General features: G+C 51.5%; 2 protein-coding genes across 2 annotated transcripts in view; both read left to right on the top strand.

Moving 5' to 3' along the window:
* Positions 1-13,901, top strand: part of LOC138999567 (saoe class I histocompatibility antigen, A alpha chain-like) — a 372,085-nt gene that overhangs the window by 150,334 nt on the left and 207,850 nt on the right. The gene's annotated exons all lie outside the window — the stretch shown is intronic.
* Positions 4,999-13,599, top strand: LOC139000160 (zinc finger CCCH domain-containing protein 4-like). The gene is given in 8 exon segments (XM_070402459.1): positions 4,999-8,019; positions 8,021-8,183; positions 8,186-8,287; positions 8,290-8,358; positions 11,174-11,370; positions 11,479-11,605; positions 12,805-12,994; positions 13,056-13,599. Coding segments are annotated over 8 exon segments (4,413 nt in total).

Here is a 13,901-nt window from a genome sequence, read left to right as displayed (position 1 = left end):
CCCTCACACGGAGCTAGTGTGTCGGAGCATAAACACACCCTGCGCTTAAACGTTTCACTGAAGGAGCCGGTCACGCAGCGTCAGCTTTCGGGAAATACTGATCGCAGTTGGGGTCCCCGATGACATCCATGGACCCCACGATTCTCTGCCCTTTGCAGGGGTACACGCACCAGCAGACCCCTGTCTCTCCGTGCAGGGACACCAGGCACTGCTCGGAGTGGTACAGCGCGTTCTTGTGGCAGTTGGGCAGGTAGAACTTGTAGAGGCCGGCGCCCACCCTCGTCCGCTCCTGAGCCAGCTTGGCCAGCACATCGTAGAGTCCTCGCTGGCAGGGGTCCTTCCAGGTCTTGATGTCGGAGATCCAGAGCACCTGGATGCTCTCCTAGCTGCTGAGCGCGCTCCACACCAAGGGCAGGCCCTCCGGGTTCGCCTCCTGGGCCTCTGCGGCCTCGGCACTAGGCTCGGTGCCCAGGAGAGAGCCACACTGACCCACACAGATACAACTGTTCATTATCTTCACAGAAAGGGCTTTGCATTTGGGAGCAGAGAGCCCGATGGTGAACATCTAGGATGTCTCCTCATCACGTGGGGGTGTGGATTGTGGGGAGGCTGTGAGGTGGAGGTGCAGTGGTCTAGGGGTGATCTTTCTACTTTGTGCTCCATTTTGCCGTGAACGTGAAACTGCTCTAAAAAATAAAATCTAATTCTTAAAATATCTCTGTTGATCTCATAGAGGAAGGTAGAGGGAGACAGAGATAAAAAATATCAACAATGACAGTAAATCGTTGATTGGCTGCCTTTTGCATGCACCACACAGGAGATTGACCTCACAACTGGGTATGTGCCCTGACCGGGAATTGACATGCTAATTTCTGAAGTGTTTCCTATTTAAAAAGAAAAAAAAGTAACTATAATCTGTGTACCAGTAAGATTTTATTGTTCTAAATGTTTTTTTAACTTTTCTATATGAACTACTGTAATTTTCTCTATCTATTCATTTATATATTTATTTATTTTACCCTCACTGGAGCATATTTTTCCATTGATTGTGGAAGGCAGAGGGCGATACAGAAACACCGATGTCAGAGAGATACCTCAGTTGGATCCCTCCCGCATACCTGTGATCAGCCCCCATGGCCAGGTCCAGGAGCCTGCAACCCAGGTACCCGCCCTGGAATGAAATCAAACCAGAACCCATCAGTCCACAGGCTGACACACTATCCACAGAGCAAAACCAGCTAGGGCATTATTCTCAATGTATTGAAAGAAAAAAGAATTTTTTATCACTGATCTTTAAAAATCAGTGTAAATGTTTGATTTGTGTCTCCTAACACAGTTAAACATTTTTAGAACAATATCCACATGCAGTCTTTAAAAGCAGTAAAATTCCTTTATCATTTTTATCTATTTTTTTATCATACCTTCATTTATTCAAAATTTTTGTTAACATAATCAAATATTAGTGGTATTATGAATTCTAATATTTCTTAAAATCCAATCTTTTTTTTTTAGTTAAGGTATTGCAAATGTGTCCTCATACCCCCCATTAACCCCCAACAACCCCCTGCCCCGCACACTCATGCTCCTATCCCCCTGTTGTCCATGTCCTTTGGTTTGGCTTATATACGTGTATACAAGTCCTTTGGTTGCTCTCTTCCCCTTACCCCTGCCCTCCCCTACTTTCCTTCTGGGGATTGATAGCCTGGTCACTGTTTCTCTGTCTTTGGATCTGTCCCTTTTCATCAGTCTATGTTGTTCTCTATAATCCACAAATGAGTGAGATCATGTGGTCTTTATCTTTCTCTGACTGGCTTGTTTCACTTAGCATAATGCTCTCCAGTTCCATCCATGCTGTTGCAAAAGGCAAGAGTTCCTTCTTTTTTACCTCAGCATAGTATTCCATTGTGCAGATGTAACACAGTTTTCCAATCCATTCATCTGAGGATGGGCACTTAGGCTGTTTCCAAATCTTAGCTATTATGAATTGTGTTGCTATGAACACAGGGTGCAAATATCCTTTCTAATTGGCATTTCTGGTTTCTTGGGGTATATTCCTAGTAGTGAGATCACTAGGTCAAATGGGAGTTGCATTTTTAGTTTTTTGAGGAAACTCCACACTGTTCTCCACAGTGGCTGCACCAGTCTGCATTCCCACCAGCAGTGCAGAAGGGTTCCTTTTTCTCCACATCCTCTCCAACACTTGTTGTTTTTTGATTTGTTGATGATAGCCATTCTGACAGGTGTGAGATGATAACACATTGTTGTTTTGATTTGCATCTCTTGTATAATTAGTGACTTTGAGCATGTTTTCATATGTCTTTCGGCCTTCTGGATGCCCTCTTTCGAAAAGTGTCTATCTACGTCCATTGCCCATGTTTTTATTGGATTGTTTATCTTCCTTTTGTTAAGTTTCATGAGATCCCTGTAAATGTTGGAGATTAAACCCTTATCGGTGGTATCATTGGCAAATATGTTCTCCCATGTAGTGCGTCTTCTTGTTGTTTTGTTGATGGTTTTCTTTGCTGTGAAAAAGCTTTTTATTTTGATGTAGTCCCATTTGTTTATTTTCTCTTTAATTTCCATTGCCCTAGGAGCATCACCAGAGGCCTCCACTCATCACTCCAGAATGTGTTCAGTGCCGCAGACTTCTTTATGTGACTCAGAGTTGCCCAGAGTTAGAGCCTGGCACACACACTGGGTGCTCAGGGTTGTCTGTGGGGTGAGTGACTGACAGGAGAAGGATGGGGACCTACAGGAAGGCTGTGCAGGAAAAGAGCTCCATGTGGCAGCAGTGGGCTGCCCGCAGCTGGCCTTCCTCACACTGCCAAGAGCCACCTGTTCATTCCACAGATGTCTAAGGAGCCATGATTGCTCAATGGCTTCAAAAAGCATCTGGTCCAGCAGACCACAAGGCTGTCAGATAAATACAGAACTGAGTGATATTGAGGGATAGGCTTACTAAAGTGGAGACTTTGGGGGCTGGTGGTCATAGGAGAGATCATTGGGGGTGTGGTGAAGTGAAGCGGTGCCAAGAGGGCAGGAACGGGGGCATGGAGACAGGGTGTAGGGAGGGAAGACATTTGCTGTCTTGGAAGTATTCTCTGTGGAAGAATCCTGACTCTGAGATAAACGTTTCCTGGTGGCAGCTGCCATGTTGTGACATGGTAATGTTTGATTCGCCCATGTTTATTTCTCTCCCTGGCCCCGAGATCCTAAAGAGCCCATGCACCTGCATTTAGTGCCTTTCAGGATTGAAAATATCTAACTCCCAGGTCTGGCCTCTTTCCTTATAATCACATTCTTAGATTTAATCTTCTCCACCAAGTTTCGGATCTAATCTCATCTTTTCCAGAGGAGACCCACCCTTTTCTCCTGGGAGGGACAGAAGGTGGAATTTCTCCCTTTGCCCTCCAGGATGGCACTGTCTCTACTCCAACTTGTCTCCTTTTAAATGCCAAATTCACCCAGAGAAGAGTCTTTCCATCTCTCTTTTCTCCAAGAAAAAAACACCCATCTGTTACATGGCTCTGGGTCATTCACAGGGTTCAATTATGATGGCCACCCTACCCTGTCCAGTCCTGACCCTCATGGTGATTTTTACCTATCCTTCCTCAGAGAAGCCTTAAGGTCTGAAGGTCCACCCACATGCTCAATTGCCCACCCCTTAATCCCTGTGGAGCTCATAATCTGCTATGTCACCTGACATAAAACCTTACCTGATGCATGGACACATTTCATTTGTTTTCTTTGGGGATGACACCAAAGGTGTCAGCTGTGGGCGTTGGCTGTTTTAACTGTGAATACAATTGGATTAGTCTAATGTGACCAAAGACCCACAGCAACCATGCTCTCAGGTTGTGTTTTTTCCAATTTAACATCAGGAAACCATTACACCTCCACTGTCTCACATGGAGGATGACAACTGGGGGCCATCAGTCAACCTCAGTCAGTGTGGGTGGAAGGAACCAATGAGCCAGACCTCAATCTTGCCCCTCCCAAACCATCTCTCAATCCATTAATCTGGAGAGAGGAAATAATCCCAATGAGATTAAGGGGTGGAGACTGAGGTTTCTGATTGGATGTTAGCATTTGAGAAGGTGTATAAAAACGTCAGGCACCAGAGCAGAGACTCAGAGTCCTCGAGCTCTGCAGTCAGTAGCTTAAGAAGAGGAAACCATAAGCCCCACCTCTTGTCGTGAGGAGTATTAAACACTTTGGGAGGAAAAAAAACACTTTGGTGGAATCAGGAAGAAAACTTAGGTATGGGAACTCTATACCCTCCAAATCACTACAGGCACATTTGAGTGTTTATTGTGCCTGATTCTTCTCATCCTCTTAAAGGTTGTTCATGGTTTTTCATTGCCTGTACCTGTGGGGAGCCGATATAGGGTTACCCTCCGACTGACCTGTTGGCAAAGTCACAAACAAGTCTTCTTCCGAGTCGTAAACAGCTTAATCCCAGAAGCAGCAGCTGATTTACATGCGCTGTCATTTCAAATATAAAAATTGGGGAATTTGCCGGAAGCCGGTTCACCCTTGCTGGTTGACACAGCCGCTGCAGGGAAGAAACATCTGCACAGCTTATATCTCAAGGGACCTGGCGTATATGGCATATGTTAGCTCCCCCACTTAGCGCTGTGTGTTTCAAACAGGACCACCTCCCGGAAAAAGGTAGTTTCCCCAGGTGGGGATTTTTTCCCTGGAGTTAGAAATTAACAGGACTAAGGAAGGGAATACGTCCAAAAAACCCCTTAACTAAGTGCCAGGCGGGTAGTTAATCACTTTAACTACAAACAATCACGCTGAAACTACATAATCTTTACTTAGGATAATCTCCTTCAGTTACTTCCTTGTAGCTTAATAGAACAACAGAGTAACCTTGGGATGGAGATGAAAAACGCCCTAACCTTTGGAATAGAATGTATTGGATTAAAATCAACTGGTGTAGATTCTCCAGAAACTTACAACTCCAGCTCAGGGCCTCCGGCTTTAGGAACCATGGGGGCTGCGCCTGTGACCCCCCCGCCGCCCCCATCAGAATCGCCACCGCCATCAATGCCTTTGCTTCCTCGGTGTTCCCCCGACTCCTGCCCGGCCCCCCCGCACCTCCTCCACCATCTCCCACTCCCTGACGACAGGGAAGATGGTGAGTTGGAAGAAGGTGAACTGAAGGATGATGGGGCAGAAGAGACCCAGGATACCCCTGGAGGCCCTGAGAGGAGCCGGAAAGAAAAAGGGGAGAAGCACCACAGCGATTCAGACGAGGAAAACTCTCACAGGAAGCTGAAACGGAAGCGGAAGAAAGAGTGGGAGAAAGAGAAGAGAAGATGCAAAAAGAGCAGGAAATCTAAGCACAGGGGCCATGCATCTTCCAGCGATGATTTCTCCGACTTCTCCGACGACTCAGATTACAGCCCCCCGTACGTGCCGCCCCACCAGCAGTACCCCCTGTCACACAGCACGTCCCTGCCCAAGAAGTCCTGCTTCACCAAAGAGCTGAACCAGGACCGCTGTGCCAAGGAGGGCAGCAGTCGAGGCCGTGGCAGGGGCTACCGGGGCGGAGGAAGCCGCGGAGGGTCTCGGGGCCGAGGCAGGGTCAGAGGCTCCATGGGAGACCACTCAGAAGACGAAGATGACTTTTATGAAGATGAGATGGATTACGGAGAAAGTGAGGAACCAATGGGAGACGAGGATTATGACGACTATTCCAAGGAGCTAAACCAGTACCGCTGGTCCAAAGATAGCCGAGGACGAGGGTTAAATCGAGGCCGTGTCCGGGGTTCCCAAGGCCGAGGCAAAGGGATGGGCCGTGGCCGAGGTCGAGGTGGCAGCCAAGGAGGGATGAACAAGGGCGGGATGAACGATGATGAAGACTTCTATGATGATGACATGGGCGATGGCGGTGGAAGCTACTGGAGCCGTGACCATGACAGGCCCCACCAACAGTCTGGCAAGAAAGGCAAAGTCATCTGCAAATTCTTTGTGGAGGGGCGGTGCACACAGGGAGACCGCTGTAACTTCAGCCATGACATCGAGCTACCAAAGAAGCGAGAACTGTGCAAGTTTTACACCACCAGGTGTTGTGCCAAAGCCGAGAACTGCCCCTACATGCACGGTGATTTTCCGTGTAAGTTATACCACACGACTGGGAACTGTATCAATGGTGATGACTGCATGTTTTCACACGACCCTCTGACCAAGGAGACAAGAGAGCTCTTGGATAAGAGGTTGGCTGAGGATGCAGAAGCAGGCGCCGAGGACGAGAAGGAAGTTGAGGAACTGAAGAAGCAGGGCATCAACCCCCTGCCCAAACCACCCCCTGGTGTGGGCCTCCTGCCCACCCCGCCTCGGCCCCCTGGTCCCCCCGCCCCGACCTCTCTCAAGGGCAGGCCCATGCAGGGCGACCCCCCACCCCCACCCCCTCCTCCGCCCCATGGGTCCCCGCAGATGCCCATGTCAGTGCATGAGCTGCTGTCCCCTGAGCAGCTGCAGCAGCACCAGCAGGACATGTACAAGAAGATCCCCTCCTTGTTTGAGATCATGGTACGGCCCACAGGACAGTTGGCTGAGAAGCTGGGTGTGAGTTTCCCTGGACCTGGAGGACCCCCCGGGCCAATGGGCCCTGGGCCCAATATGAGGCCCCCGGGGCCAATGGGGGTCCAAATGCATCCCAACATGCACCCTGATATGCACCCAGACATGTACCCCGACATGGCCCTGGGCCCTGGCACCAACCCTGGCCCACCCATGGGACCTGGTGGCCCCCCAATGATGCCTTATGGCCCTGGAGACTCCCCACATTCTGGAATGATGCCCCCCATCCCACCAGCCCAGCACTTCTATGAAAACTTTTACCAGCAACAGGAAGGCATGGAGATGGAGCTGGGACTCATGGGAGACGCGGGTGACACTGGAAACTGGTACTCAAGTGACGAGGACGATGGTGGAAACAGCGTCACCTCCATCCTTAAGACTCTGAGGCAGCAGACATCCAACCGACCCCAGGCTTCTGTTGGGGAGCTGAGCAGCCGTGGGCTGGGGGATCCCCGCCTCCAGAAGGGACACCCCACAGGAGGCCGGCTGTCTGACCCCCGCCTCAGCCGGGACCCTAGGCTCACCCGCCACACTGAGGCTTCCAGCGGGTCAGGCCCTGGCGACACGGGGCCCACCGACCCTCAGCTGGCTCGCTCCCTGCCTGCCCCTAAGCCCGAAGGCGGCCTTTATTCCAGCCCCGCTGGCCCCAGCGGCTCCAAGGGGTCTGGGCCACCCCCTGCAGAAGAGGAGGAAGGGGAGCGGGCCCTGTGGGAGAAGGCTGTGAATATTCCCCTGGACCCCCTCCCCGGGCACCCGCTGAGGGACCCGCGGTCGCAGCTGCAGCAGTTCAGCCACATCAAGAAGGATGTGACCCTGAGCAAGCCAAGCTTTGCCCTCACCGTGCTGTGGAACCCCGAGGACCTGATTCCCCTGCCCATCCCCAAGCAGGATATGGTGCCCCCCATCCCAGCTGCCTTGCAGTCCATGCCTGTCCTGGATCCCAGGCTGCATCGGGCCTTCACTGTGGGTCCCTCCAACCCCCGACAGCGCTCAGGCACCTCCATGGACCCCGGCCCATCCGGCCCATCCGGCTCCAACCTGCCTGACTTCGAGCTCCTCTCTCGAATCCTCAAGACGGTCAGTGCCACTGGCCACTCTGCTGGCCCCGACCCCAGCGACAGGCCCAGCGGTCCCCGGGTGTGGAAGGCGCCCACTGACCGTCAGCTGCAGAAACCAGCAGACTCTGCTGCTTCCTCCCTCGCTGCCAAGCTTGGCTCTGCCAAAGCACCCTCTCTAGCTGCCAGCCCCAGTGGGGAGTCCTCTCCCCCAGCCACCGCCCCCTATGACCCCCGAGTACTGGCGGCTGGTGGGCTGGGCCAGGGCAGTGGGAGCTGGCAGAGCCGCGTGCTGAGCGGCATCAACCTCTATGACCCCAGGACTCCCAATGCAGGTGGTAAAGCTGCAGAGCCTGCTGCTGAACGGGGCTGCCCAGCCCAAGGGCTCTGAGGGCAATGGCAAGAGCTCAGTGGCCAAGGCCAAGGAGCCCCCATTTGTCCGGGAGTCTGCCCTGGAACAGCCCGAACCAGGGAAGGCCTGTGCAGACGGGGGCTCCACCACAGCTAGGGACAGATACAACAACTACAACCGGCCGAGCCCAAGGCTGCTGCCACCCCCGCTGCCACCACAGGCACCCCCGCTCCAGAGGGCTCACCACCGCTGCCCGGCGTGCACAGCCTGCCAGTGCCCACCCTTTTCAGACCGTGAAGCAGGCGCCTAAGATGGGCCATGACCAGAGGGCTGCAGCCCGTGGTGTTTGTACAATAAGTAAGAATACACAGTGTGGCTGTGGGTTTGTTTGCTTCTCAGAGAAGTTTCTTTTGTAAAAGCAAATTAAATAATTTTTTAAAACAAATTTGTGGATGAATTAGAAGCTGGAGCCCTCCTTGGATATTCAGCCTAAGAACCTCACGGGGCTATGAATTTACCCCAAATTTTCATTTGCCATCAGGCCAAGCTTTTGAAAATTTGTTCTCTAACCAGGATTGTAACAAAAGTGTAAATACTATCTACACTAAAGCTGATGGTGCAAATATGTATATAACGTAGTGTATTTTTACAATGATCGTCGCATGCATCTATTCCACCCCCTTTTTGTACTCTGTATCTGTCTTCCAGAAATGTCACCTGCCCTTTCTCCTGTGGTCTCTTACTCCAATAATTGTATTACTGCCATTAAAGGATGCAGTTATTTAAAAAATAAAATAAAATTTTAAAAAAACACGTGTCTGAAGCCAGGGGTGGGAAGCTCCGTCCCTCCTTCCCCCGCCCTGTCCATCTCCCTGACCAGAGACACCAGATTACCTTACAGCACACATTGTGGCTCTGCCTAGACTTCCTTGGGTCCTACCCCATCACCCCCAACTCCCAAGTCTGTTGTTATGTGTGCCCATCACACCTTTATGTCAAGCCCATACATTACACTCCTAACACTTTTTCTTGTTGCTGTTAATCCTCACCCCAGGATTTTTTTCCATTGATTTTTAGAGAGCCAGGAAGGGAGGTGGAGAGAGAGTAGAGTGAGAGAAAGAGAGAGAGAGAGAGAGAGAGGCGCAGGAGAGACAAAGAGAAACGTCAATGTGATAAAAAAACTGACTGGTTGACTCCTGCAATCACCCCAACTGGGCAGGGAATGGAACCTGCGACTCAAGTATGTGCCCATGAACTGGAAACCAAACCCACAGCCCTACAGTCCTGGGTCTGATGCTCCAACCACTAACCAACACTGGCCAGGGCAACAGTGTTTAGTCTTCATTCTCTAAGCTGCCTCTCCTGGTCTCTCAACTGCTCGCTGCCTCCAATTGTGGAGGCAAAGCGATTCTGGACCCGACTCTCCCCACTCTTTATAATGCCTAGGTGAAAATTAGATTTTGATTGGCCTGTGGACCACATTAGTTTAGAAATGCCCATGGGGTTAATGCATCCTTTGGATGCATTCATGGGTCCCTTTCTATCCTGTGTCAAATGTCCCAAATGCTGTAGCAGCTATGGTCACCGAATTCCCCTTGTACTGGCTCCCACCTGTCCCTGCAGATCAGGGCATCGCACCCTCACCTGTCCCCACACCACGTCACTGGTTCCTGGCTGGTTCCCTGGCTCTCCGTTGACCTCCTGGCTGTTCTCAGGATGTACCCCCATCTGACTTATGGGGGATCGGGACTTTAGGGATAAGTCCAACACGTGGTCTGTGGCACCAACTTTGTCTGTGGCCACCTGGACATAGGAATTCTCCTGAAGATACTTCTGCCCTTGCAAGGTGATGACCTTCTTTGGGGAGAAAATTAAACAAGACCGGGGATGTATCATACTCCTTGCCTGTGTCCTACTCAACACTCACACTTTCAGTGGAACAACACATGGATGTTTGCCTCTCTCTCCCTTTCTCATTCTCTCTTTAAATAAAGAATTGTTTTACTCAATCAGTCAAAAAACAACCTCCCAAATGTTGGCAACCAAACATGTCTCCCAACATTGGCAGAGGCTCCCTGGAGAGAAAGGCGCCATCCCTGCACCTGGTCTGTGCTTCAGTTTCCCCACCCATGAGGCAGAACCAACAGGTCTACCCCCTGAGGTTATTCTGAGGTGATTGGGAAAGTGAGCCCCAGGACGGGAGATCAAAGGTCTGAAGGTGTCCATCTCAGGAATGCTAATGTGGCCTGGCCACCATGGCTCAGTGGTTGAGCATCAACCTTTGGACCAAGATGTCATGATTTGATTACTGGCCAGGGCACACCACTGGGTTGTGGGCTTGATCCTCAATGCAGGGGCATGCAGGAGGGGCCAATCAATGATTCTCTCTCATCATTGAGGTTTCTCTCTCTATCTCTCCCTCCCTCTCTGAAATCAACAACAATATATTTAAAAAATAAAACACAGAAAATTAAAGAATGCCGCTGTGTATATTTACTAGCCTTCCTCTTCCCTGCCCATCATAAGGGTCCCACTCACCCATTTGCTGGGTTTCTCCTTACTTCTCAGCAAGACATTCAGTTCCTCACAGCTCTGCACAAGCCTCTCTTTCACCAAGACCTGCTGCTCCAGGGGCATGCAGGTCATGAATTTCTCCAGCAGAAGCTTATCCAAGTTCTGCTTCTTGTTGAGCACATCCGGGCCCAGCCAGTGATGGAGGAGGAGACATTGTGTGCACGCTCAGTAGGGGGTCCGCATACTTCCAGTGTTGGAAGGCTCTGAAGAGCACGTGCGCCCTCTCAGAGTCCCATTGCTGTCCTTCAGTGAGGTTTCCCTGGGGCGGTCTGGTCGGTAGCAGCTCCCAGCCCAGGTTGCCCTGGGGGTGCCCACGCCCATTGGAAAATGTCTGGTCTGCAGCCATATTCATTAGAAACTTCATATCCTAATGGAGAGCAACAGAAGGGACTGACTCGGTAACAGGTCCACAGTTCTGGGGGAAAAGAGGAGAGAATGAGTGGAGTTTAACCTGCTAATCCACCCAATACTAAACAGCTGGGGCCTGAGGCTGTGCCCGTCCCACCCCCTCGCCTCCCATGGGGCTTGACCCAGACCTCAGGTACCAACTTCTGGAGAACGTGGTGTGGGGACAGCACCCAGAATTGCTCATTGACAGGACCAGTGGCTGTGCACAGCTCCAGCCCCAACATGGAGCACCCCTTGGCTCCCTTGGAGGTGTTCCTAGATCTTAACTTCAGTGAAATGGATGGGGTTAAGTTTTTCACGCACATCATCCAATGGGCCCAGCAGAGGGAAGGGTTGCTACACCTGTGCTGCAAGACGCTGAGGATTTCTGAGGTGCCCTTCCAGAGGGTCAGGAGGGTCCTGGATGGGGTGCAGCTCGACTGCATCTAGGAGGTGGAAGTGAACTTTACCTGGGACCTGCCGACCCTGGGGATGTTTGCTCTCTTCCTGGGTCAGATGAGTAACTTGCAGAGTCTCTCTATCTCCTACATCAATGTGTTGGCTGAGGAGGATGAGGAGGAGGAGGAGAATGAGGAGGAGGAGGAGGAGGGGGAGGAGGTAGAGGAGGAGGAAGTGATGCAGAGTAAGAGGAGAAGGAGGGGGAGGAAGAACAGGAAGAGCAGCAGTTTGGGGAGGAAGAGGAGTTGTAGAGGGAAGAGCAGGAGCAGGAGAAAGAGGAGCAGAAATGGGAGGAGGACAAGGAGATGGAGAGGGAGGAGCTGGAGTGAGAGGAGGAAGAGGAGCAGGAGTGGGAAAGGCAGGAGGAGGAGGAGCAACAATTTTTTCTCCAATTCCTCTCAGATGCTCAGGCTGTGGCACCTCCGGGAGCTCGACATGGATTCTCCCACCTTCCTCTGAGGCCATCTGAACCAGAAGCACAGGTGAGCTGTGTAACAGTGAACACAGCTTCAGAATGTCAAGGAAGTGGTCTTGTTAGGTGCTTTGAATGGTGTCATCCTGTGCACACCCAAAGAAAGCATGTTTTAAAATCCGTCTGTCAGGATGGGTAACAGAACTGGCCCAATGAGTGACCCAGCGAGCCTGTATCTGTGAATTCTTCCTTAGGGAGAGATATCTAAGTGACCAGGACTTAGGAAGAGGGAGGGAGGAGGAAAAGCCACATCGGATGGAGCATTTCCAGACAGAAGCTCTGGGCCCACTGACACGTGAGCCTGTCTCAGCTTCCCCATCTGTCAGAGGTGGTTCTGGGCTCCAGGAAAGTCATTAGTAGGAAGGCAAGGCAGGATTTCACAGCTAAGGGAGCGGGAGGGAAAGGACTTCAAAGAGTGGCAGGTGGTTTGTGGTGAAAGTCGACTCTGCTGACTGGCCTCCCAGCTGATGCCGCAGATCCTTCCTGTGGTCACTCTCTCCCTTTTCTTTAAATCCTCACTGGAGGATATATTTTTCCATTGATTTCTAAAGAGTGAAATGGAGGAAGAGAGAGAGAGAGAAATACCGATGTGTGAGAGAGGTATTGGTTGCTACAGCACATGCCCCAACCTGAGCCGGGCATTGAGCCTGCAAGAGAGATCTGAGCCCTTGGCCATGAATTGAAACTGAGACATTCGAAAGCTGTGTCCACTGAGTCAAACCAGCTAGGGCCAGGTTTGTTCCTTTTAGGCATTAGATGAAAGAGCCTCCTGTGGCCCAGAGGTTTGGTGCCTGGAACCAAGCAATGGACAAAAGAAAGCCTGAGTTGAGAGCATTCTTGGTTTTGACTCCCAAATTTAAGATTCACGAATGCCTACCCTTGACCTAGACACTGTGAGGCTCTCTGAGCAGGTTCCCAGGGTTTTCCTTATGTCCAGTCCGCCTCCAGAGAGCAGTGCTCTGCTTGGCAGCTGAGGAAAGGAAGCTCTGGAGATGTCGTGAACTTGACCCTGCCTAAAAGGAGACTGGGTGTCCTGGGTGCTGGCCTTCATCAGATTGGCAGGACAGCCCTGGGCTTGCATAAATCCGTCTTCCTCCACCTGTAAGCTCCCCTCATTTTACCACTGCCATCCCCAGGAACTAATCGCTCCATCTCTTCCCAGGTGGCTGCAGACCCCCTCGGACAAACTCTCCATATGGTTTTGCTCGCAGCTGACACATTCAGACCTGACACACCTGTTCCAGTGCCCGAACCTCAGGCAGCTGAAGTCCCTGGGTCTGTATGGCACCAACCTCACTGATTTTAGTCCCGAGCCCCTTCAAGCTCTGCTGGAGGCAGTGGCACCCAACCTCCAGGATCTGCGCCTGGATAACTGTGGGATGGTGGACTCCCAAGTCGAGGCCATCCTGCCTGTCCTGAGCCGCTGTCACCAGCTCAGGGGCTTCACCATCTCTGAGAACCACCTCTCCTTGGCCACCGTGGAGAAGCTGCTGCGCCACACAGCCGGACTGTGCAGTTTAGAGCTCGAGCTGTACCCCGTCCCCTTGGAGTGTTACAGGACCCATGAGACTGTGGACCAGGAGAGAGTTGCCCCGATCCAGGCTGAGCTCAGGGGGACACTGAGGGAGTTAGGACAACCCAGGACCATCCGTCTTGTCACCAAGTCCTATAGCTCTTGGGAGGTTTATGACGTGGCATTTTCATGACATGGAGCCTGTGTTGTGCCCCTCTAGTGACCCTGCTCACCAGGTGCACCTAACAAGAGCTTCCTTCTAGGACCCTGGAACCTGAAACTTCGGATTGGGGTGCAGTATGCGGGGCCACTCATGTTTCATGTTCATGCTCAGTGTGAATGAGGAAAGGGACGGACCCAGCCAGGGTACAGGATTGCAGGGACAAAGGTTGGGGAGTTCATGGGATCTAAACACAAAGTGTCCTACAACCAGAAACATGAATCTGATTTCCTTGAGGAGGGGGTGGGGATTTAGGCTCGAGGTGCATCTGTGGG

The sequence above is a fragment of the Myotis yumanensis genome, unplaced genomic scaffold (assembly GCF_028538775.1).
Source record: "Myotis yumanensis isolate MYYU_CA2020_CCGP unplaced genomic scaffold, mMyoYum1.0.hap1 SCAF_23, whole genome shotgun sequence".
Lineage (NCBI taxonomy): Eukaryota > Metazoa > Chordata > Mammalia > Chiroptera > Vespertilionidae > Myotis > Myotis yumanensis.
Note: the sequence above shows the minus strand (reverse complement) of the source record. Positions and strands in the feature narration are given on the sequence as shown.